Source organism: Macadamia integrifolia, chromosome 8 (genome assembly GCF_013358625.1).
Source record: "Macadamia integrifolia cultivar HAES 741 chromosome 8, SCU_Mint_v3, whole genome shotgun sequence".
Classification (NCBI taxonomy): Eukaryota; Viridiplantae; Streptophyta; class Magnoliopsida; order Proteales; family Proteaceae; genus Macadamia; species Macadamia integrifolia.
The window spans coordinates 1,831,032-1,855,596 of record NC_056564.1 but is presented as its reverse complement, the minus strand read 5'-3'; the positions used below and the strand labels follow the sequence as shown (position 1 = coordinate 1,855,596).

The 24,565-nt window shown below is 38.0% G+C and overlaps 1 protein-coding gene across 1 annotated transcript in view; it reads left to right on the top strand.

Annotated features, from left to right (window-relative positions):
- LOC122086544 (diacylglycerol kinase 4-like) overlaps positions 1-24,565 on the top strand; it is a 52,809-nt gene that overhangs the window by 16,710 nt on the left and 11,534 nt on the right. Inside the window, exons 7-8 of the mRNA XM_042655447.1 lie at positions 14,056-14,126; positions 17,668-17,745. Coding sequence (XP_042511381.1) covers positions 14,056-14,126; positions 17,668-17,745 — 149 coding nt within the window. The remainder of the gene's footprint in view (positions 1-14,055; positions 14,127-17,667; positions 17,746-24,565) is intronic.

Sequence of the window (24,565 nt, the reverse complement as noted above, 5' to 3'; positions counted from 1 at the left end):
AAAAAAAAAAAAGAAAAGAAAAGAAAAGAAGAAGAAAGAACTGTGTTAGGAACTTGAAATTGGAGTGGTCATTGGACTCTGTTATGTGGCATCGTTCTAAAGTCCGCGAAAGAAAATCCCTTGGAGAAGGTATGTCTTGCTGTTTCGGAGGAGGCTGTTATGATTGGTTCTGAACCATCTGATACTGTTGTTTCAATAGAATAACTAATTGGGTTAAAAGGCAGCGGTAAATGTCATCTCTTTCTGATGCAGGCAAGGGTGATATCCCTTATTCTTCCTGCAGATAATGGCTCAAGGAAATTTGAGGAAGAAAACTCCAAAACAGAACTTAAAGAAGATGTAAGTAATGGAGAAAAGTAGAGAAACAGTAGTAATGATGTTGATGTATACCATAAAAACAAAAGAGAGCTAGAAATCCAAACCAGCAATAAAATGCGAAGTCAACCAGGCGGTCCAGGCCACTACCCTGGAAATACAGTGAAAAGGGAAGGAGAATTAATCACCCGTGATTCTTACTCAAAATCCATACCAGTAGCCAAAGGCTCAATTTTTTTTTAACTCAACACCACAAATAAGAAAGTTGTTCCAAATGACTTTAGACTTTGGCTCTGAGACGAAATCCTAAAACAACTCGGAATTAGACTCTCTTTAATATTAAAACTCAGCTACTGCCCGTTCGCTTCGCTTCTGATCTTGCTATTAGCATGAATCTTGTTATAATATGGAAACTTCCCTGAGGAGATAGTTGGAATAAAAGAAATAGAAATCCTAATCAATAGACTTCCCAAATAGGAGATAGTTGAAATAAAAGAATAAGAGAAAGATTCGGCTTGTCAAATATGACAAAGGCTATCTTATTTATAATAAGAGATTAGGGTTACAATTAGCATAAGGATGAGTCACAGGTCTAGATACATTGAACCTAGACACCTTAACACTCCCCCTCAAGTTGGTGCATTTATATCACGCATGCCCAATTTGAGGACTAGAGGATGAAAAACCTTACAATATAAACCTTTCATGCACACATCAGCTAGCTGATTCTTTGAAGTGACAAACGGAATACAAATGGAACCTTGTTCCAGCTTTTCCTTGATGAAATGCCGGTCAATCTCAATATGCTTGGTTCGGTCGTGTTGAACCGGGTTATGAGCGATACTGATAGTAGCCTTATTGTCAGAATAGAGCCGCATAGGACCAGCAGTAACAATCCCAAGATCACTGAGTAGAGCCTTGAGCTATAGCACAGTTTTCAGCCTCAGCATTGGACCTTGAGACTATAGATTGTTTCTTGCTCCTGATGTAAGACTAGATCACATAGGACCTAATCCCAGGCAGAATCTGGAATTCTGGGTTGAAATAGGAGAAAATTTATAAATAACAAACCGGGGCTCAGATGAGCCTTAAATTTTAGTTGTAGATTGCCAATGATATCCCCAAACTATCTTCCAAATTTGGTTGGATTCCTCCAAGTGGTTAGGATACCATTCTCTTTCCAAGAGGAATCCTGCAGCTGCAAGAGGAAGGCCCAGATGGGGCTGCAAGTCTTGTCAAAAGCTCCTCTTGGGGGCTGGAACAAAACCGTAAAAGGTCTTAGAAATCTGACCGCAGGTTTGGGAGTTCTTGGCAAAATTTATGGAGCTCAAAACCCTGACAATGGCTAATCGGTTCTGGTCTCCTTGCATGGACTTCAATCTGAACTTATCTGAACTTGTAGATGATAGTCAAACCTTTAAACAACCTTGTGGTAACTCTCAAGTCACTCTCTCACAAGTTAGAACAAAGAAGAAAGTAAGAAGAAAAGGATGAAGTTAGGATTGATGTAGGTGGGATAATGGCTATCCCATCATGGGCCTCTCACCCACAACTATCTCAGTTGTTTGACATCCTAACTCAAGAGTTGGAGTAACAATGGCTGCAATTCATCAAGCTTTCATTAATTATGAAATTGGTACAACAATCTCTCTTATATGGAAGAGAGTACAACCTTACAAAATAGGAAGTAACCGAAAAGGAAACTAACTATGAAGTTATAAACTAATGGACTTTAGGAACTAAGGACTAACTTGCTCATTAAGAAAGAAATAAAATAGAAACTAACTAAACTAAACTAAACAGGAAACTAAAAATTGGAGATATGGACCCAAATTACTGTTCACGTGAACAATGTCATGTCAATGATAACACGAGTTATTGTTCACGGGAACGGTATTTTCCGAATCATATTTTTGTCTTCTTCAAGCTTTGATCGACATCAGCTCCTCTCGGCAACAAGTTTACCACCTAGGAAGGTGCAGTAACCAGAAGTAGAGTGACAATCATCAACAAAATTGGATTCTTGAACCTTGGTTTCAATAAGGCAGCAAAAACAAGCATGATTTTTTAATTTTTATTTTTTATTTATTTATTTTTATCCTTTAGTGAACTTCAAGCTGCTTGGCCGAGGATTTAAGGCCTCGGGTATTCCAAAGGAGCATTCATTTGGGAAGGGCTGGGGGGGTAACATTGTCCTTAAAGGACTGCTAGGCTGAGAAGTAGAGGGGGCGGTGGTAGGAAAAAGCCGAAGGAAGGTTGTCAGGTAGAAGGGGGGGTGAAGGGTGATGGAAGGGGACTGATACAGAGCAAGCCCAACTATTGGGCTTCAAAGGAGTTTCAGGTTTGGACCTTATTTTGGTGCTATTGATCAAGTCAGTTTCTTCCCAGATTAGCCATCTATTCTACCACAATTTGCTATCAACCATCAGAACTGTATTCCAGATTTGGATAGATATTAGAGTCAACCTAAGAGGATTTGAATTCTTCTACTACCAAATAGATCAGCTGAGTTGTAAGGTGGTTAATGTCCCAAAATTGGAAGGATTCCAAGGATACAATGCTAGCTTGCTTGTAAGAGAATCTTAGGGATGTTCATCAAAATTATTTCCGGATTTGGATGTGGATATTTTCAGATTTCGTGGGTCCCATGCCAGCTGGATTTTAGATGCAATCAACATCATACAAGAGAGGGATTATGATCAGCTTTGTGAAGATCTTATGGAGGTTGGCTGCTCACAATTGTGGACTTCTAAAAGACCCAAAGCCAGCTCGTATTAAGGAGATACATCAAGAAAGAAATTAAGGAGATAATTTAGGATTCTTTTCTTCATTGCGGAAAAAACTAAAGAGAAGGAATCTACCCAGATTTGGTGGCACATGGTGCTTTCATGGAGTGCTTTGAGTCCAAGACAGGTGCTACCTTGCATGGAGTTTTGAAAGTTTATTATCCTAGTTATTTCTACTTTTATGTAATAGGTAGTTTCTATATGTTAGGAGCCTTTAGTTGTTAGTTATTACGATTTTATTTTGTTTCTAAGAAGACTTTACATATGTGGCTGGAGTGCTGGACAGAAAAGATAAACAAGAATGAAGATATGAAAATAAAAAAAGAGAGCTATGGCTTGAATTTGTGAGAGGCAGTGGGCAAGGATTAAAGTATCGGTATGGTCGCTGTATCGGTCGACCAAAATTAAGATACGTATCGGAGTGTATTGTATCGTATCGGAGATACGCTAAGATACGCTAAAGATACACACATAAATGGATATGAAACATTTTTTTAAGCACTTTTGCATAAAGAATTTGTAAAAAAAAGCTATTGATAACGTGTATTATGCATAAACACTAAATTGAGGGTATTGCACTAAGAATTCAAGGTTTGTAGTTGTCCCATAAATGTAAAATCCTTGATTCCAACCTTGATTTCTACTTTAGTTTGAGAGAAATATGGCTAGCAACAACTTTGGAACAAAAACCCCTCAAAAAATCGTGTTTTCTGAAAAATTACCCATCTTGGCCATTATATGACCGTAGCGCACTGTATCAGTACATACCGATACTCACCGATACGGTACCGATCGATACGTACCGATACTCACTGATCGATACATACCGATACATACCGAAACGTACATTTCACCTCGATTTTATATTTTCCATAGAGTCGTATCAGTGCATTGTTGTTTTATGGTTGTCCTTGTTGGCAACTCGGCCACGTGGCGGTGATGACGTGGCCAGTTTGGGTGACGTGGATGAAAATGATGACATGGCAGTATCCAGTGTCACCGATGAGATAACAGAGCAGCTTGGTATGCATGGAGTGGTTTAATACATCATTAATAGGTGGTGCGGGTTTCTGGGTCAAAACTGGCAAAATTGGCCTATTTACGATCGAGGGAATTTTCGGCAATGAAAATGACATTTTTGGAAGATCGGTTCTTCATGAAAAATATAGATTGTAATTTTCCTAGTCCAGTGCATTTGATTTCGTCACATTCCGATACCGTATGAAGAAGTTACGGCATTTATGGCAGTCAAGGGCAGTTTCGGCATTGAAGATGAATTTTTTAAAGGAAGCGTTCTACATGTAACAATACGACAAAAATACAATCTTTCCAACGGTTCTGATTTCATCGCATTCCGATTCCGTATGAGAAAGATACGTCATTGGAAAGGTGTAGGGGCATTTTGGTCTTTTTACATGGATGATTCAGATGATTGAGTCTTCTGAAAAGTCGTAGAGCATCCAGTTACGATTCCAACGCACTTCGTTTCATCTCGATCGGATATCGTATGAAAAAGTTATAAGCGTTTCCGTAAAGTCGGTTCGAAAATCCAAACCGAAAATCCATCAGTTGCTCTCGGTGTTGGGTGGATTTTTCGGATTTTATTTTTGAAATTCGAAGGGCTTTTGTGTAATTTAAATATTTTGAAGGTCTGAGTTGCAAGGGGTCTTTAAGCACTGAAACATATGGAGGCAGGGGCTTGATTGTAATAAAGAGGAGTAAAGGGAAGTGAAATGGACGGCCAAGATTCGACCACGTAGGCTTGATGCCCATCCAAAGGCTGCTGAGATTTTGGTGTGATATGGACGAGATAGATGCTTGCGCGTGGGATTTGATTGGTTAGATGCATAATTCTTGATGCACTGGCGCTACACTATATCAAGGTATGTTATTGTGTTTCGCGCGTGTATAGAAGGTATAAAAAGGATTCCGATCTTAATGATCTCATGAAATCTGATTAAAGCCATCATGGAAGATTCGGATCCAACGGTCAATATGCATTTTCACTTTTGTGAGTGGGAGACAAGTTCCCTTAAAATCCGGAAAAGCAACCAATCATAGATCGACAACACTTCTGACGATGTCAGCGCCTACGTCATGATGACGTCATCAAGATTCAAATCTAACGGTTTGGATCTGTTGTCCGTTGGTTTAATCGGACGGCTTGGATTATAAGATCTCTTATATGAGATCTACGGTCAGATCTCGCCCCTGTTGCGCGCGCCGCCGGTGTAGCCTACGCCACCCGTACGAAGATTCCATTTCAGGCTATCTCATTGCTCCAACTTCAAAAGGTCATATCTCCCTCATTTTAACTTGGATTTGGGTGAACCAAGTTGTAGCTTCTTCGTTTTTTCAAGCCCTACACCATGGAAGCAAGAAAAATGGATTTTGAGTGAAAGAAGCCTACGGTTTTGGTAGGAGAAGCTTCCCCCTCTTTGTTGGTCCTTGAATGAACATACATTCTTGATGATAAATGTTCTTAGGCCATTAAAGGAGGTAAAAGAGGTGGTTGAAGTGTGTTAATGGTACATTAACTCAAAGCCAAGGAAGAAGAGAAGAAAGCAAAGATGTGTTTGCTTTGAAGAGCAAGAAACCAAGGAGAGAGAAGGTGTGAGCACCAAACTTGTCAGTACAAGTTTCCAGTCATCCCAGGCAATCGGTTGTGAGATTCTCTAACCTGTGATTTTACATTACATGTATGTATGTATGTTAGGGTTAGTTGTGGATGAATGTATACATGCTAGGTTAGTTGTGGATGAACTGTAAGCATGCTAGCTAGTTGTGGATGCATATGCTAGGCAGAGCTTGACTGTAGGGCATTGATATAAGCCCAATTTAATTGTATTATTTATTGTGTGCTTAGTGGGTGCTAAGCACCGGGAGTGGGTGCTCCCGTGTAGTGGGTGCTACACATTGTATCGGCACTACGAGTGCCATCTCAGCTTCGGCTTGAGAAAATTGGGTGTGGGTGCTCCCGACTGTGGGTGCAGTCAAAAGTAGTGTATTGAGTAGGTACGAAGCCTTTACAGGCACTACTCCGGGGATGTAGGCAAATTGCCGAACCTCGTAAAAACCCTGTGTTGTGGGTGCTTGTTGTTTGCATTTTATATTGAAGTGCGTGGAATGTAGAATGGGTGTGCACACTTGGAAGTGCCTATGAGAGGCTAAGTGTGCATACGACTGTGTGCAAACAGGGACAGGTATATCAGGTTTTTCTTTGCCAGACATCGGACAGGTTTTTAGGGATCGGAATTTGACTCACTGATTCACCCCCCCTCTCAGTGACTGCCGGGTTACAACATGCATATCATATCGTATCGATGTGTATCAGTGATGTATTGATGCATATCTGTATGTATCGTAGGATATATATTGATACGAAAGGATTTTAAAAATTTCATGTATCGTATCGGTGTGTTTCATATCAGTCAGCTAAATTTAAGATACGTATCGGAGGGTATCGTATCAGTATCGGAGATACTTTAAACCATGGTAGTGGGTGAGAGACCCGAGTCTGAGAGAGATTACCTTTATCCCCCATTCCCTACCCCTCCTTTTTACCTTTTCTCTAATTTCTATTTTATTCTCAGTTTATATGTAATTTGAGGTGCTGATTAATAAAGTTGCTGTTGTGCATTGAAAGATTTAGATCCTACTGTAGTGTTGTTTCTATTTGAAATAGCTCCTACATTAGGGAGAGGGTAGTACCTGCCATGAGGGGAGAACCATTCGAAGAGTTTTCTAAGAGCATAGCAGACATAGAGGGCTCCATAGCCAAAGCTCTTGTGGGTGAAGAAGAAGGGTCAGGGGTTGGTTAAGAGCAAGGGTTGAGTTGTGATGCAAGCCCAAGCCCATCAAGTCAAGGCCCAAGGCCGTAAAGCTCATCTGACCGACTTGAACTAAGGCCAAGAAGGAACCAAGCACTAAAGAAGTTGGCCCAAACACTCATAGCCAAATACACCATTGGGAGTCCCTAAGAGATTCCTTTAAGTTCCTCTTACTCTTCCTTAAGTCAAGAAGCTTTTCTTCCTTTGAAAGCTTCAAAGAAAGCCCACTTGGAAGTCACTACTTATCTTGAAATAAGAGTCAAGACTTTGAAGCTTACATCAAGACCTTGGACAATACAAACTCTTGTAGCAACCCAAGATAGTGGGATTTCTCTACCATATTTCTTTTCTTCTCTTGTGTAATCTCAACCTTAGGATCTTAGGGGTAGAAGTTGAGATTTTAGAATTTTATTTGTCTATAAAAGGCCACCAAAGATAACATGTAAAAATAGAATGAGAAGAATTTTTAATTGAATTTGATTAATCAAATTGTGGTTCTCCAATTGAGAGATTCTTTTGAAACCTTGAAGAAGTTTCATTCCATCCTTGAAGAGTTGGAATTTTCTACTTCACTTGCATCATAGAAGAGTTGCATTTCAGCCCAATCTATCCATGTCCATTTTTTTTCATTTTTAAATTCGGATCTGTGTAAGTCCAGTACTTATATGGTTATTTTAAGACTTCTTCCAAACAGAATCTCAAAATTCCTATCTCACAAAAGTTGTAGCCCCACCTCTTGTCTTTAATTCCCAATTTGAATCACCCCAAGCCGATATCGGAGCAGAGAGATATCCCCAAATTACTGGCTGAAGGTCATTCTGTCCGAAATTGATTTTATCTACAAAGTCAAGTACAGATCCTTGTATCCGGGCAATCCCATGAGGGAGATTGCATCAGTTTGTCCTTAAATCTGAGAGAGGAAGATGGGTAAGGGTAGGGATGGTTGGATCAGGAATACTGAGTTGGGTCAGCCCAATAGAGATTTGGGTTGGACCAGGATGGGATGGTCCAGGAAGGTCAAGATTTGGTTTGACAGGGTTATGGTCCACTTAATGGGTCAGGTCAGAAGATATATGAGAAGTAGTCATGGTTTCCACAAGACAAGACAGGGAGGGAAGAGGTAAAAGCAGAGGAAGACTTTGTTTGCTCAATCTCGAAGGTTCGAAAGAGGGTCTTTGGAGAAGGGATAGGGTAGAAGGATTGTCAGACAGGGGAGTAGCAGTCAGCAGCAGCTTGGTTGTCGGAAGCGAGTGGCGGTGATAGGACAAAGAGCCCGAAGAGGGAAGGGGAGCAACATCAGAGCCTGACAAGGGGGCAGAGAAGGTTGTTGCAGAGTCCTCTATCGACAATTCAGTATCAACGTCCTTCAGAGCAGAGATTAGGACTGATGTTCCTTGAAAGGAATGGACCGAAGCATGATGCATTGAAACAGAGGTCTGGCCTCGCGGTGAACCAGAGGCTGGAACCAGTATGTTCTTTATACTGGTTTGTCTCTGTATTCAATCTTGCTGCGATGATCTCTTGCTGGCCTTATTGGTTTTAGCTCAATTTTGCATTTGGAAGTATACAAGCTCTCTCTATATCGTCTTATAGAAATTAATGAATCCTTAGATACTTCAAGTTATTTCCAGGTAACTATCTGGTTGAGTAGAATGGACACTTCAATGTTAAAGCATAGTCTGATGCTCTTCTTATTGCTTTTTTTTTAATGAACCACATGCCTACCAAACTTATTGGTTCCAAAACTCCTTTGAAAACCTTGCCTCCTCAATCTTCTACATTCTCCCTTCCTCTAAAAGTTTTTGGTTGCGTTTGTTATATCCATGTTAACAAATCCTCTTAGACTAAACTGAATCCCAATGCACTCAAGTGCATCTTCCTTGGATATTCCTCCACTTCCAGAGGTTACAAATGTTACCAGACATCTTCTCTCCAAAGATGGCACCTTCCTTAAGTCTGTGCCTCTCTTTGCTTCTCATCAACATCCTCTTCAGGGGGAGAATAGTGAGAATGAAAAGGATGCTGGTGTTATTCCATTTCTTTCACCCTTGCTTATTCCTCCATCTATGCTTGACATTAGGAAACACAAAGAGGTAGATATTGTTGACATTGGAGATAATTCAGGTGGTGGTTCAGGTTTTGGTAATACGAAGGAACCTATTGTGTACATAAGAAGGAGAAAAAAGACCTGCCAAGAGTCCTCTTTGGATCCACATCGGGATCCTTAGTTAGGTAACATCCTTTGTCCCTCATCTGAGTTAGACCTTTCCATTTCTATTAGAAAAGGAAAGAGAGCTTGTGCTAATTCTATAGCCTAGTTTTTTACCTATGATTCTCTCTCTTCTACAGGTGTTGCCTTTATGCTTATCCTCTCCTTTGTTTCTATTCCTAGGAATATCATTGAAGCTATGTCTGACCCTAAGTGGAAGCAAGCGATAACGGAGAAAATATGGCCCTTGAGAAATTCGCTACTTGGAAACTGGTTGATCTTACCAAGGAGAGAGTTCTAGTTGGATGTAGGTGAGTCTACACAATCAAGTATTAGTCAGATGGCACTATCACAAGCAAGGTTGATGGCAAAAGGATACAGCCAGGTATATGAGATTGATTATTAGGAGACATTTTCCCCTGTGGAGAAATATAACTCTATCAGAGTCCTATTATCATTAGCTGTAAACAAAGATTGGCTATGGTTTCAACTAGATGTGTAGAATGCCTTTCTTGATGGTGATTTAGAAGAGGTGCCAATTATGAGTTGGGCACTTTAACCATTAAGCCATGGATGCTTAACAGGGATCATCGTACATCATGAATAACCAAATTCCAATTGTTGAAATATTTAGGAGTCAATGAAATAGGAAAGTGTACATGCAAATTCCTCATGGACTTAAGCTCCCCTTAGCTGAAGGGAAAGTGCGTCTCCTATTCCCGGAGTCAGGTTGATCGCACCTTATGCATGAAGAGAGGTATGGCACCATCATAGTCTTGATTGTCTATGTCGATATTTTGGTAACTGGGATGACAAAGCTGAGATAGGTTGAAGACCTACTTGCCTCAACAGTTTGAGATCAAAGATCTGGGGCCAATGAAGTATTTTGAAGGGATTGAAGTGTCAAGATCCAAGAGGGCATAAATATATGTTGACTTGTTGAAAGAAACATAGATGTTGGGTTGTAAACCTGCAAGTTCTCATATTGAGCAGAATCACAAACTAGGGAAAGACTAGGGACCTTCCCTTGTTGATGCAGGAAAATATCAAAGACTAGTTGGGAAACTTATCTATCCTTGACTCATCTAGACATTACTTATGCAATGGGAGTGGTGAGTCAGTTCATGCATGCCCCCACAGTCTAGAAGTACTAGAAGTCCTCCTTGCATAGTTTTTAAGGCGGTAAGGCGACGGAGGCGTTTAAAGGTATTTCGGAGCGCCTTAGCGATAAGGCGGGCATAAAACGTCTCCTTATCGACTAAAGCGTTCCTGTGTAATTTTTTTATAAAATCAATATATTTGGCTCAAATCCTAGTCGAATCCTATTACTCATATGTTAAATAAATATTAAAGGTTCATATTCATACCAATGTAAGATATTCATCAAGAAAACAAATAAATAAAGTGAATAAACAAAACAAATCAATAAAGTGAATAAACTAAGTTCATCTTCATCAATCATCAAAGTGAATAAACAAAACAAATCAATAAAGTGAATAAACTAAGTTCATCTTCATCAATCATCAATCATCAATATTCAATATTCAATATTCAATATTCAATATTCAATCATCAATCATCAATCATCAATCATATTAACATATAATATAAATACATAATTATGAAACAAAATTATAACTATAAAGAAAAGAAGACATAAAAAATACAAGTATTTATTATTCTTACCTCTATGATGCCAAAATGAGTGCCTAAGCCCTAAGGTCATCCACTTTTTGTTTTGTTTCTTATGGTTATTTTTGGTGGAGTAAAGCTGATCCTATACATCTCAAGTGTTGACAAAACCATACGCCTACCTATAAAAAATCTATATTTGGAATCTTCATCAAATAATTTTAAAATGTGTTTAAAAAAAAAAAAAACCCATAAGGCGCCACTTCACATAAGGCGGAGCACTGCCTTCCCATCTCTAGACCGCATCAGCGCCAAGGCGCTGGTAAGGCGACACCTTAGCAGCACCTTAAAAACTATGCCTCCTTGGGTAAGGATCTTCTATATGCCAGGCACAATCATTTAAGGATAGAAGGCAGCACTGATGTAGATTGGGCTGGTTTAGTTTCTGATAGACAATCTACATTTGGGTATTGTACTTTTGTGGGAGGTAACATGGTTACATGGAGGAGTGAAAAGCAAATGGTTGTAGCTCGAGTAAGTGCAGAGGCGGAATTTTGAGCTGTGACTCTTGGAGTGTGTGAATTTATATGGTTGAGACGGTTGGTCCAAGAGTTGGGGTTTGACATTGAGGCTCCCATGTGTCTCTATTGTGATAATAAGGTTGTCATTAGTATAGCCCACAACCTAGTGCAACATGACCAGATAAAGCATATAGAGGTGGATAGACAAAAGAGAAGATCAGCTTTGGTCACATATGCACTCCTTTTGTGAGGACTAGCGATCAGTTGGTAGATGTCTTCACAAAGGGGCTATCCAGCATCAGTTCAGTAGTCTATTGTCCAAGCTGGGAATATACGACATTTATTCTCTAGCTTGAGGGGGAGTGTTAGAGTTTGTGTGTTAAGGGTATTTTGGGAACTGGTTATATTAATTATTGTCTCATATTGTAATTTGTTCTTACCTTTTACCTCCCTTAAGATCTTATATTAGTGAAGTAATATATATGTGTGGAAGAGGTCTCTCTCCAACACACAACATTCTACCACACTTTTCTTTCTTCTTTCTCTTCTTCTCTTCTTCTCTTCTTCTCTCTTTCTCTCTTGTTTTTCTTGTCCTTTTACTATCTTAGATTTCAACTGGTTTACAGAATATATGAATTATCATGGCCACCGATTTTTCTGGGAGTGTTAAAGTTTCTTTGTTCCTATGACCATACATCTCTATTGTGATGAGAATGCTGTGTGAAGAATTATGGTTATTGTTTATTTGTACTCCATATGTAAGGACTGGTGATCAACCTGCCTTCACTCTTACCAAAGATATCACAAGTATCATCAACTTGACATTACATCGCCTAGGGGGCTATTTCAGGAAAAGTACATGCAAAATATTAAGTTTTCCATGGGTGGTCAATATTTGAAGTCATAACTTACTACATAGAAATGAAGGGTAAAATCAATTTTATTTTTCCTGCTTATTTAAATGTTTTTTTTCCTTCATTAAAGTTAAACCCATAGTTGTCAAGGCGTCGCCTAGGCGTCCAGGCAGTTTTCCTGGGGCCTAGGCGACAATCGCCTTATTGCACTGCATGCCGCCTTGTGTTTTGGCATTTATTTATGTCAAATATTTTATATTTATTATTTCATTTACTTAAGATATTATTCATAAATAAGCAAATACCCCCTATTTGAATCCAATAAAAATAGTTTAAAAATCAAATTCCAAAAGGATAAAAAGTCAACCCCCCAGTCCAAAAAGAAAAACTGGATTTTGATTATAGGGACGATTTTCAACTTTTAAATGCTGGATTTTTTCTCAATTATGAAAATTTTATAAATTCTATCATATTAAAACATTGCTAAAAACCAAAAGTCCGGTAAAATAATTTTTTGTTTTGATATCCATAAAATTATTTTCATTCAGACGATTTTCACAACATTCGCGTACTTAAAAATAAGTTTGACCGGAACATAACTTTGTCATTACAACTCAGATTTAAGTAATCTTAGACTTGTTGGAAAGCTGGTTTTATATTATAACTGATACAAAAAGTCTCATGTAAAAATAATATCATTTGACCAGTCAAACTTATTATAGAACCAGAGCATTTCTCGAAATTTTTATTTTTTATAACTTAATATGACTTAATGTTAATTTTTTATGATTTAATATGGCTAAATGTTGATTTTTAATGATTTGATGTTGCTTAATCTTGATTTTTTATGATACAATGTATATATAGCTTACTAAATAATGTTAGAAAATAGGAAAAATAAAAAATAACAACTAGTCGCCTTGTTCGTCTCAAGGCGTGCGCCTTCTCGCCTAAACGCTTGGACAACCCTCCACTGCCTTGGTTCGCCTTGGCGCCGTGACAACTATGGTTTAACTTGCTATATGTGATTTACTCGTAGACATGGTATATTTCAACTTGGATTTCATATTAATGTAATAAGTTTGTAGGTCTCCTTATAAAATGATAACCTTTTTGGGTATTTGCTAATGTAACTTGTACTTAATGCAGTAGGATGGTAATGTTTGTTCTGCTTTATTTGGTTGTGGTTCTTCTTGCCTAATTGAAGTATTGAAACATGTAGACTGAATTTGATAAGAATAAAGGGGGAGGAGGGAGGGAGGGAGGGAGAATTGTTGGAAGAAAGTGGACTCATATCCAATGTGGCCGCCTCCCTTATTATATTAAAGTAACTGCAAATGACAAGTGCCCTCAAACCCTCATAATACAATAACAACTCGGCCTTATCACAACTAAATGGGGTTGGCTACATGGATCCTTGCCCTCCAATCAGCTTTATTTGACACCATACTTGGTACAAGGTATAAGCTACGCATGTCTGTCCTCACCTCTTCTCCTAAGGTCATTTTAGGTCTTCCCCTTGCTCTTTTAGATCCTTAAATCTGAATCAAATCACTCCTCTGTGCCTTCAAACCCTCATAATACACCCATATAATGATATAGTAGGGTAATACATCTCTTACAATAATAATGTACTTAAAACATGAAAAATGAACAATTATTCTTAAATGTTTGATATTGTTGTTAGTTAAACAGTACAGAAATAATACATGTTTTTGTGCTTCAGTCTTGCAGGTTTAATTTTCATCCCATAGTAATTCTGTTCTATGTTGAGTTGTATGCTGGCTAAGAACATAAGGCTGTAGTAGTTTATTGTTTGTTTCTCTATATGTATGTGTCTATGATCTGTAGATACTTATAATGCTAAATGTACATAAAAGACTTCATTTGAGCTCCCTCCTATAACAGATGATCTATTCCGGATATAGTTGCACCCAGGGTTGGTTCTGCACACCTTGCATCAGTGATCCAAATTTAAGGTTAGCCAGCTCTTCCATTGAATTAGGTTTGATTTTTCTCGTTCTACTGGTATGTCTATTTTATTTTCATTTGATGTATTATTGGAGAAAGATTGTTTTGTTCTTTTCTGTTTGAAAACTTTGAAAATTTTGTTCTCTCCTGTTATCTAAATGCTTCTATTTTCACATTCTGTCATTCTTAGATGATTTGTACAAGATATTCTCTGCTCTGGAACCTATATTATTGTTGGGTTCCAAACCTAGAGAGCCTAGGTTTTAAGGTCCTTGGTTGACTCAAACCTAAAGCTCTGATACCAAGTTCGACAGCTGTAAGTAGTGCAGCAACAATGGAAGGTAAGGAGAAAAGAGAGGAAGGAAGAGAGAGAGAGAGGAGGAAGAAGGAGAGTTTGCGGTCAGAGTTGGGAGAGTAGTATCGATCCCTCTCCCCTATATTAACTAAGGCCCCGTTTGTTTAACGGATAAAAAGGGGTGGGAAACTTGTAAAGTGGCTCCCATATGTTGTGGGTTGACAAGGAAAAGAAATAATGGAATATGTAAGTTTTAATGGGGTCCACCTCTATGGGAAAGAGAGGAAAAGGAAATGGGGTGGAATTCTATGGGAAATAAATGAAATAGGAGAGAGAGAGACACAAAACAACTTTTCCATGAAGTCCTACCAAACTTTGGAAATGAATGGGGTGGGAAAAGTTAACTCCCACATTAGCAGACAACAATTATTGCAGTAAATGACCTTCTCTGATAAGTTTCCCACCCCGGCAAACAAACAAATAGGTTCTTGGAATTTTGAGGAAAAGTCCCTTAATTCTCCCACCCTTTTTTCCTTTCCTCTTTTCTCTATCAACCAAACTGGGTCTAACATTAACTTAAATGGAGAAATTACGTCAATACCCTTATACAACATATCATGTTCATATGTGCTTATTCCCATTACATTGACTATTCTATCCTTACAATATACTTCTAAAAGTATGGTGCGGAATGTTGGGCAGTTAAGAAGCATCATGTAGATAAACTCTGTGTAGCGGAGATGAGGATGTTGAGATGGATGTGTGGCCAAACTAGGAAGGACGAAGTAAGGAATGATCATATTAGAGCTGATTTGGGAGTAGCTCCTATACATGATACGCTACGAGGGAGTCATTTGAGGTGGCACGACCATGTTCAGTGGAGGCCTTTGGATGCTCCAGTACCGAGGAATGATTTCATTTAGATTGAAAGAACCAAAAGAGCTAGGGGTAGACTTAAAACAACTCTAGGACAAGTGGTGAAGAAAGACATGGATAGCTCAGGGCTTGTATCAAGTATGACCTAGAGTACAGCTGATTGGAGGGCAAGGATCCATTTAGCCAGCCTCATTTAGTTGGGATAAGGTTGAGTTGTTGTTATTGTTGTAATGACCTATTTTCGCTGAGAGAATTTTTTTTCTATGTGATAATCAAACTAATTGGTCTTCATTACCTCTTTTGCTGAAAATGATTATGTCAAGTACTTTTGTGAGTGCCTAGCCATACTCTTTCTATTGTTGTCCTAATTTGTTGCTTTTATTTTTATTTTAAAAAATTTTCAACCTAATTATGTTGTAAAAAGAGAGATGCTGAGCAGGGTTACTGCGTTGTATGTTATATTGTCATGTGTATGGTCATGGGAATCTGAAACGAACCCAAAGTGTTTAACTCAAGGAACCACAATTGTCAAGGTGTCCTCCAAGTGCCTTGGTCACCAAAGCAGATTCCTAGGCACCTTGTTAGTGTTGCCTTGTGTCCAGGCCCTCCAATGCCCTGAATGCCTAGACTCCGTGACAACTATGCAAGGAACCCCAAGTAATAAGATTTGGAGACTTGGGGGATTATACATCAATTTATTTAGACTTCTATACAATTTTAGCTTTTTTCTGTTATATAACTAATTCTCTAAACTTTATAAAGAGATCAATATGCTTTGTATGTGCATTTAAGTTCTTTTTTTTTCGGGGGTAAGAATGTCCATTTAAGTTCATAGTCGTCAAGGCGACCCAAGGCGGTGGAGGGATGTCAAGCGCTTAGGAGACAAGGCGCCCATTTTTTATCTCCCCTCTTATCTAACATTATTTAGTATGCTATATATTCCTTGTATCATCAAAAATCAACATTAAGCCACGTCAAGTCATCAAAAATCAACATTAAGTCACATTAAGTCATAAAAAATCAATATTTTGGGAAATATTCTTGTTCTCTAATAAGTTTGACTGGTCAAATGATTTTATTTTTACATGAGACTTTTTGTATTAGATAAGAGCACAAAACCAGTTTTCCAACAAGTTTAAGATTACTTAAATGTCAATTGCAATGATAAAGTTATGTTATGGTCAAACTTATTTTAAAGTGCTTGAATGCTTTTAAAATTGCTTGAATGAAAATAATTTTATGGACATCGTTAAAAAAAAAAAAAGATTATTTTACCGCACTTTTTGTTTTTAGCAATTTTTTACCATAATAATTTTTATGAAATTTTCAGAATTAGGAAAAAACCACACATTTGAAAGTTGAAAATCGCCTCTCCAATACAAAATCCAATTTTTGTTCTTGGACAAGGGGGTTGAATTTTTATTCTTTTGGAATTTGATTTGTAAACTATTTTTATTGGATTCAAATAAGAGGGTGTTTGCTTATTTATTAATAACATCTGAAGTAAATGAAATAATCTATTTAAATGATATTTGACATAGACAAGTGCTGCTTGCACTAAGGCGACAATCGCCCAAACACCAACTCAACTGCCTGGATGCCTAGGCAATGCCTTGACAACTATGTTAAAGTTTTTTTAACAATCTATACATTTCATGTTCAGGTGTTGGTTCTAGCTTATTGTGGTAGGTTATGGTGCACTTTAACTAAAATTTTCAAGTCTCTCTTTCTCTCTTGGTTTCAAGAAAAGAAGTGTCTTATATTTTTTGCATGAAAATTATGCATTTCCCACAATTTAGAGCACCTTCAAAGATTTGATCACTAGATTTCCACAGTTCCCCCTTCACACACCAATATTTATAACAAGTCACCAATGTGGTGGTTGGTATCGAAGCTTATTCTTAGGCTTCATAATTTTGTGCAATTTAACATGTTTTCACCAAGAGCCACAATATTATTTTCCCAAGGGACTCTTAAGATAAATCAAAATAAAGACCTTGGTCTCCAGCTCAGCCATGTTTCGCATTATGATGATTTATGACTATGCATATATAGGCTATCCTCTGAACTCCTAGGAGGCATCATTTGTATTATTTCTCCAAGTATATAAGAGTTGGCACTTTTATGAGTCACATGCTTGTTAGCTTTCAGCAATCGCAAGGATGGTTATATTGTTATTCGCAGCAAGTTTTTTTCCCTTGTGCATAGATCACATGAATTTGACTAGTCTGAAATGGATTTTCTCCCACTTTTCCTTCATAATAAATTTTGCAGTATTTCATTAGTGTCTCCACAATAATATCTATTGGCCTTTATGGGTCTTACACATGAATTATATCTCATGTGTTAAAATGAATTTTCAAAATCAATACATGCAGGGGACTCAGGAATATTCTACGTATATATATTAAAAGGGTCAATTGTTCAGAATGGGAGCAGATTCGAGTTCCTTCGAGGTAGATTTCGTTTATTCTATAATTTCGGGTTAACTGTATAAGATTTGGAATATTTATTTGTTCAAGTATACCTTTTGCGATTTGTAATTCTCCATTATGTTTTCTTCTTTCCCTTCATCTTTTTATTTATAATTACATATTAATATAAAAAAATGGAGAAAATGGAGAAAATTCTCTAGTCTATTGTGCCAGAATATACTTTTTGCATATGGGTTTACAAAGAGATATTTTATCCTTCAAAGATCTAAATGGTGATCATTTTATTTGTTTACGCCCCAAAATTTTCCATTAAAGGACCTTATTCTTCCAAGGAAGAAAAAAAAGGCCGTTACCCAGTGCACAAAGGCTTCTTGCACTTAAGCAGGGTTCTGGGAGGGTATACATGTAGATAGCCTTACCCCTTTTACGGAGAGGCTGGTTCCCAGGACTCGAACCCGCACCACTGCATAGGCGGAAAGAGCCCTTTGCCATTGCTCTCTTATTCTTCTAAGAGAGTTTGCAAAATGTGATCAAAAGACATTAGGTGCTTCTTAGGAGTAAGTGACTCCAACGCTAAGCAATCATTCACTTCAATTGACCCCAGAAAGTGTCTGGAACTATTTACATATTGTCCATGTTGTTAATATATGCATTGACGCTGAACTTCCTTAACAGTTCAAGGTTTTAGGTGAAACGATAGTGAACATGGTATTAGAGCAGAGAGGTCGAATGTTCGATTCCTGGGAAATGCAAAAATCGAGTAATGGCCAACACTTCTTCTCCCTTGGTGCCGCACGAAGAAATGTTGCACAAGATCTATGTGCAAGGACCATGGGATCTTGGCCTGCACGTGGGGGGGAGTGTTAATGTATACATTAACATTGTCCTTCCTTAACAATTCGAGCTTTTAGATGAAATGATAGCGAACATGTGTATCCCCCCAACCTACCTGCCCTTAGCTCTGAATACTAGTTGAATCAAGATTGTTCATAGGCAGCCATCACAACTAATTGTACTCTTTCTGAGTTTTGTTTGCTAAAATGAGAAATTCCAACACATAAAAGGAGGCATCTTCTATACAAGCATGACCTCCAAAGCACCCCATAAATGCACCATCAGATTAGATCTCACCTTATTTGTAGAAGCCTTAGGAGAATAAGGAATAAAGGGAAATAAAATAAAAACTCACACAAATATTTTTTTTCACAAGTTCAGACTGAAGAAAATGATCTAATGATTCTTCTACTCACTCGAACTAAAGACATGTATTTAGGTTGATATTAATTTTAATCTTCAAAATATTACATATTTTCACTTGTAAACGGGGCAGGTGACAAAGTAATTCCTTTATTTGAGGAAAACATCTAAAAAACTTATCCGAATACAACTTCCATATACCATTCTAATTAAGTGCCTGCTAATGACCAAGTCAGAACAAGATTAAAGTATCGGTATCGGTATCGGTATCGGTAGCCGTATCGGTTGGCCAAAATTAAGATACGTATTGGAAGGTATCGTATTGGAGATACGCTAAGATACGCACATAATGGATAGGAAACACTTTTGCATAAAAAAATTGTTAAAAAAAGCTATTGATAACATGTATTATGCATAAACACTAAATTGAGGGTATTGCACTAAGAATTCAAGGTTCGTAGTTGTGCCATAAATGTAAAATCCTTGTTCCCAACTTTGATTTCCACTTTAGTTAGAGCGAAATATGGCTAGTAGTGACTTTGGAACAAAAACCCCTTAAAAAAAATCGTGTTTTTCTAAAAAATTACCTATCTTGGCCATTATATGATCGTAGCGCACTGTATCAGTACATACTGATACTCACCGATATGTGCCGATACTCACCGATACGTACTGATCGATACATATCGATACTCACCGATACGTATCGATACATACCGAAACGTACATTTCACCTTGATTTTATATTTTCTATAGAGTATCGGAACGCATCGGTGCATATTGTATTGAATCGGTGTGTATCGGTGTATCGGTATGTATCGTAGGATATATCGATACGAAAGGATTTTAAATATTTCATGTATCGTGTCGGTAGGCTAAATTTAAGATACGTATCGAAGAGTATCGTATCGGTATCGGAGATACTTTAAACCATGACCAGAAGGGAGAAGCATGGGCTTGCTGAAAAAGGTATCCTACACTGCGTCATATTCTATAATCTATAGTCATTTATCTAATAAAGAACAAGCATCTGTTTTTCTTTGGGGGGGGGTGAATAGTAAATGCACTAAAAGAACAGGGATGGAAAATATAGCGCCAAAGGGGAAGTTACAAACCCAATAAGGGTAACAAAAGCCCATAAAGGGCAGCAACCAGCCAACTAGGGCCCACATGGGCTAAAAAAAAAAACTTCTACAACCCACCCCAGATGCTCAAACAGAAGAGAGAGAGAAGGCGAAGGGAGAGGAAGAGAGAAGGAGAGGGGGGAGCAGCCCAGCCTCACGGCCAGGTTGCTCCAAGGCAACGCCTAGCAAAGGCTTCTTCCTTTCTCTTCTGTCGCTTAGCGTTTCGCTTCCGGGAGTATGTGTAAAGAGGAGTTGAAGACCACAAAGCAAGTATCTTACTATTCAATCATTCAATTTCATCCCAAATTTAGGATTCTGTTCATTTTGTTATCCTTTCATCAGAAATAGCAATGAAGGATGGTTTTAGCCTCTCTCATTAAGGGCATGAAAACTGTTACACTACTTTATGACATAATACTTTATAAAAAATTTATGAAATAATAACACTTATTTGTTTCAATTCCTTATACATTCAAAGACTAAAAACCTAAAAAATAGATCAACCAAGAGTAAGGGGAGGTAGTACAATGTCCCAATTTCATGCTTACTAAACACTTATTTGCTTATTGCTTACCTTCATAAAAATATTGTTACAACATCAACAACAATAACATAGAAGAAACTCCACCATGTGATTACCTTTATGAAATTACATTTTTAATTAATAAAACATTTTAATTATAAAAATATAAATAAGTTTGAAAAATTAATAACTTGAGAAATACCCATCTGGTTATGTGTAAATAGACAACAATAATAACTCAGCCTTATCCAAACTAAATGAGGTTGGCTACATATATCCAATCAAAAACAGCAAAAGAAAAGTAGAAAGAAAGGAAAAGGGAAGGGATGCAACACAATAAATCAGTAAAATCTCACCTAAATGGGTTGGCTCTATGGATTCTTGCCCTCCAATTAGATATGTTCGAGGTCATACTTGGGACAAGACCTAAACTATGCATGTCTTTCTTCACTGCTTCTCCTATGGTCATTTTAGGCCTACCCCTATCTCTTTTAGCTCCTTAATCTGAATTAGATCATTGCTCCTTACTAGCGCATCCCCAGGCTCCCGTTAAATATAGCCATACCACTTCACACACCTTTTTCGGAGCTTATCATGAATCGAGGAAACTCCAAATAGGCTCTGATATGGTCGTCCCCTTATCCTTCCTAGTTTTGTTACACATCCCTCTTAGCATCTTCATCTTTGCTATACATATTGTATCGATATGACACTTCTTAACTGCCTAGCATTCTATCTTATGCATCATAGCCAGTCTAATGATTGTCGATAGAACTCTCTTTTAATCTTTAAAGGAATACATCGGTTACACAATACCCCAGGCGCACCTCTCCACTTCATTCATCCCATTTTAATCCGTTATGAAACATCATCCTCTATGTCACCTTCTTTATTTATGATTGATCCAAGAGACCTAAAATGACATCTTTATGGTACCTCTCTCAATCTTCACCATTTCATTATCTAACGTAGTGCGACTAAAGTTACACATCATATATTCCATTTTCATTCTACTTATCTTATAACCTCTTGATTCCTAGGTTGCTCTCATTAGCATTGGCTTAGTGTTAATCCCAACTTTTGTCTCATCCACCAAAACAATATCATCAACAAAGAAAATACACCACAAAACCTCATCTTGAATGTTCTTGTTTAAATCATCCATGATTAGCACATACAAATAAGGGCTTAAAGTAGATCCTTGATGTAGCCTAATTGTAATTGGGAATTCATTATCTTGCTCTGCCACAGGTCTCACACTAGTCACCACGTCCTCATATATGTAATTGGGAATTCATTATCTTGCTCTGCCACAGGTCTCACACTAGTCACCACGTCCTCATATATATATATATATATCTTCAGTTATATTTACATATTTACTCGATACACATCTCTTCTCTAGTATATATTAGATTAGCTCTGTGTGGACTGCCATAAGATTTTTCTAGGTCAATAAAGGCCATATGATCCTTCATGCTGGCTCTAAATCTTTCTATGAGCCTCTTACGTAAATAGATTTTTTCGTGGATCTTCTTGGCAAACAAAATTGGTTCTCCGAGATAGTAGTTTCCCTTCTTAGGTGGGCTTCAATAATCTTCTCCCACAATTTTATAGTATGAATCATTAGTTTTATGCCTCTATAGTTATTGCAGCTCTAAATGTAGGTACAACTTTTCGGTTGTATCAATAATAGTCAAACCAAAAGAAAAAGAGCTTGTTTGGATGTAGCTTCTTTTCGGTTGTATCAATAATAGTCAAACCAAAAGAAAAAGAGCTTGTTTGGATGTAGCTTCTGGGTTGTATCAATAATAGTCATACCAAAAGAAAAAGAGCTTGTTTGGATGTAGTAGTACCGAAGTACCGAACTTGATCAAATGTGTAGTAGTCATAGTTGCTACGATGTCAAAGCAAACTATGGCGCTGGAGGGATGCTTAAGTGCTTAGGCGACAAGGCTCCCGCCTTAAAGGCGAACAATGCGACCAAGTGTTTTTTTTTTTTTCACTATTTTCTATCATTATTTAGTATGCTACATGTAAAAACGTAACTCTAAAACGATGCAGAAGATAATGGAAAAAACAAGAACAATACACAGATTTACGAGGTTCAGCAAGATTGTCGTCCCCGGTGAGATGAGATCTTACTTGACTGTTAATGGAGAGTAAGGTTACAGTGCTCGTCCTCACACCTCTTAGTATTACTTGCATTATAGAGAAAGAAACCCTCGCTACAAATATATAATGAAAACCTCTAATCCGAAAAGTACACAATTGCCCTCAAATAAAAAAATTCGAGCAGGGGTTGCACCCCCTACACCCCTTACTATGCAGGGGGCCTCCTACCCCCTTGCAACCCTCATGGCTCGTTAACCGGTTAGCGGGACCGTCGTCTTACCTGTTGAGGCATTGCACCAGCATTCCCTGGGTTATACTGTGATGGAATACAAGACATCGTACACCAACACTATATATATCTTATATTATAAAAAAACAACATTAAGCTACATCAAGTCATCAAAAATCAACATTAAGCCACATCAAATCATCAAAGATCAACATTGAGTCACATTAAGTTATAAAAAATTAACATTTAGAGAAATTCGCTTACTCTATATTAAGTTTTACTCGTCAAATGATTTTATTTTTACATGAGACTTTTTGTATTAGGTATAACATAAAACCAGCTTTCCAATAAGTCTAAAATTACTTAAATCTAAGTTGTAATGACAAAGTTATGTTCTGGTCAAATTTATTTTAAAGTGCGCGAATGTTGTTAAAATCGCTTGAATGAAAATAATTTTAAAGACATTAAAACAAAAAATTAATTTATCGGACTTTTGGTTTTTAGCAATGTTTTGCCATGATAAGATTTATAAAATTTTCAGAATTGAGAAAAACCCCAACATTTGAAAGTTGAATATTGCCCCTACAACCAAAAATCCAGTTTTTGTTCTTGGATTGGGGGATTGAATTTTTATCCTTTTGAAATTTTATTTTTAAATATTTTTATTGGATTCAAATAGGGGGATATTTGCTTATTTATGAATAATAGCTCATTTACTTTGGCATAAATAAGTCAAAAAATATAAGGCGACAGCCGCCTAGGACCCTGGCAAACCTCTTGGATGCCAAGGCGTGGCCTTGGTGACGCCTTGACAACTATGGTAGTAGTGCTTAAGGATATAGCCTTAATACCATGTAAAAAATAAAGAAGCGAAAGAAATAAAAGAGAATAGGGAGGAACATGAGAAAGAGAGGCTATTGTGACTTTGGGAGTCACAGCCGTAAGATTTTGACCCCCTATTCTATTCCTTGTAGTGCATAACCTAACAAGGGCATAATTAGGAAAACACAAAAATAATAAATAAAGGGGAGGAAACAACTGGAAGTTCATGACCCACGGTCCACTCAATAAGATTCACCACCGATCACAGTTGGAAGTCGGAACCATTGCTCCCGAGAATAGAGAACCCTAATTATGCCGTTGCCTGGAGCAGCCTGGCCTCCTGCCGGGCTGCTCCCCCTCCCCTCCTTCTCTTCTTCTCTCATCCTCTCCCTCTCCTTCTCCCTCACATCTTATACTCTCCTTCCTGTTCTCCTTCTCCCTCTTCCTCTGAACTTTTTTCTTTCCCTTCTTCTTTATCTTCTCCTTCTTCAGTCTCATGAGTCCGGGAGATCGCTTTTCTTTCTCTTTTGCTTCTTCTTCTTCTTCGGTCTCTCACACCCGAGAGGTCGCGATCCACCCTAGCCGCCTCCCCTTTCCTTCCACTCCCGTCTCTGATCTGATGCTGGTCTTGCCTGGGTCCCTGATCCTCCCTGCTGGATTCGTTGGCTCCCCCTTCCGCTGGCGAACTCTGATATGCCGCTGCTCTTCCGGGAGTTGCTACTTGTTCGAGCATAGTTTTGTCACCGTCAGCTGCTCCGACCAGCTCCCAAAATTATTCGTTGGCTCCTCCCCCCCTCCGTTGACGCTCGTTGGGTCTGCTGGCGCTCATCC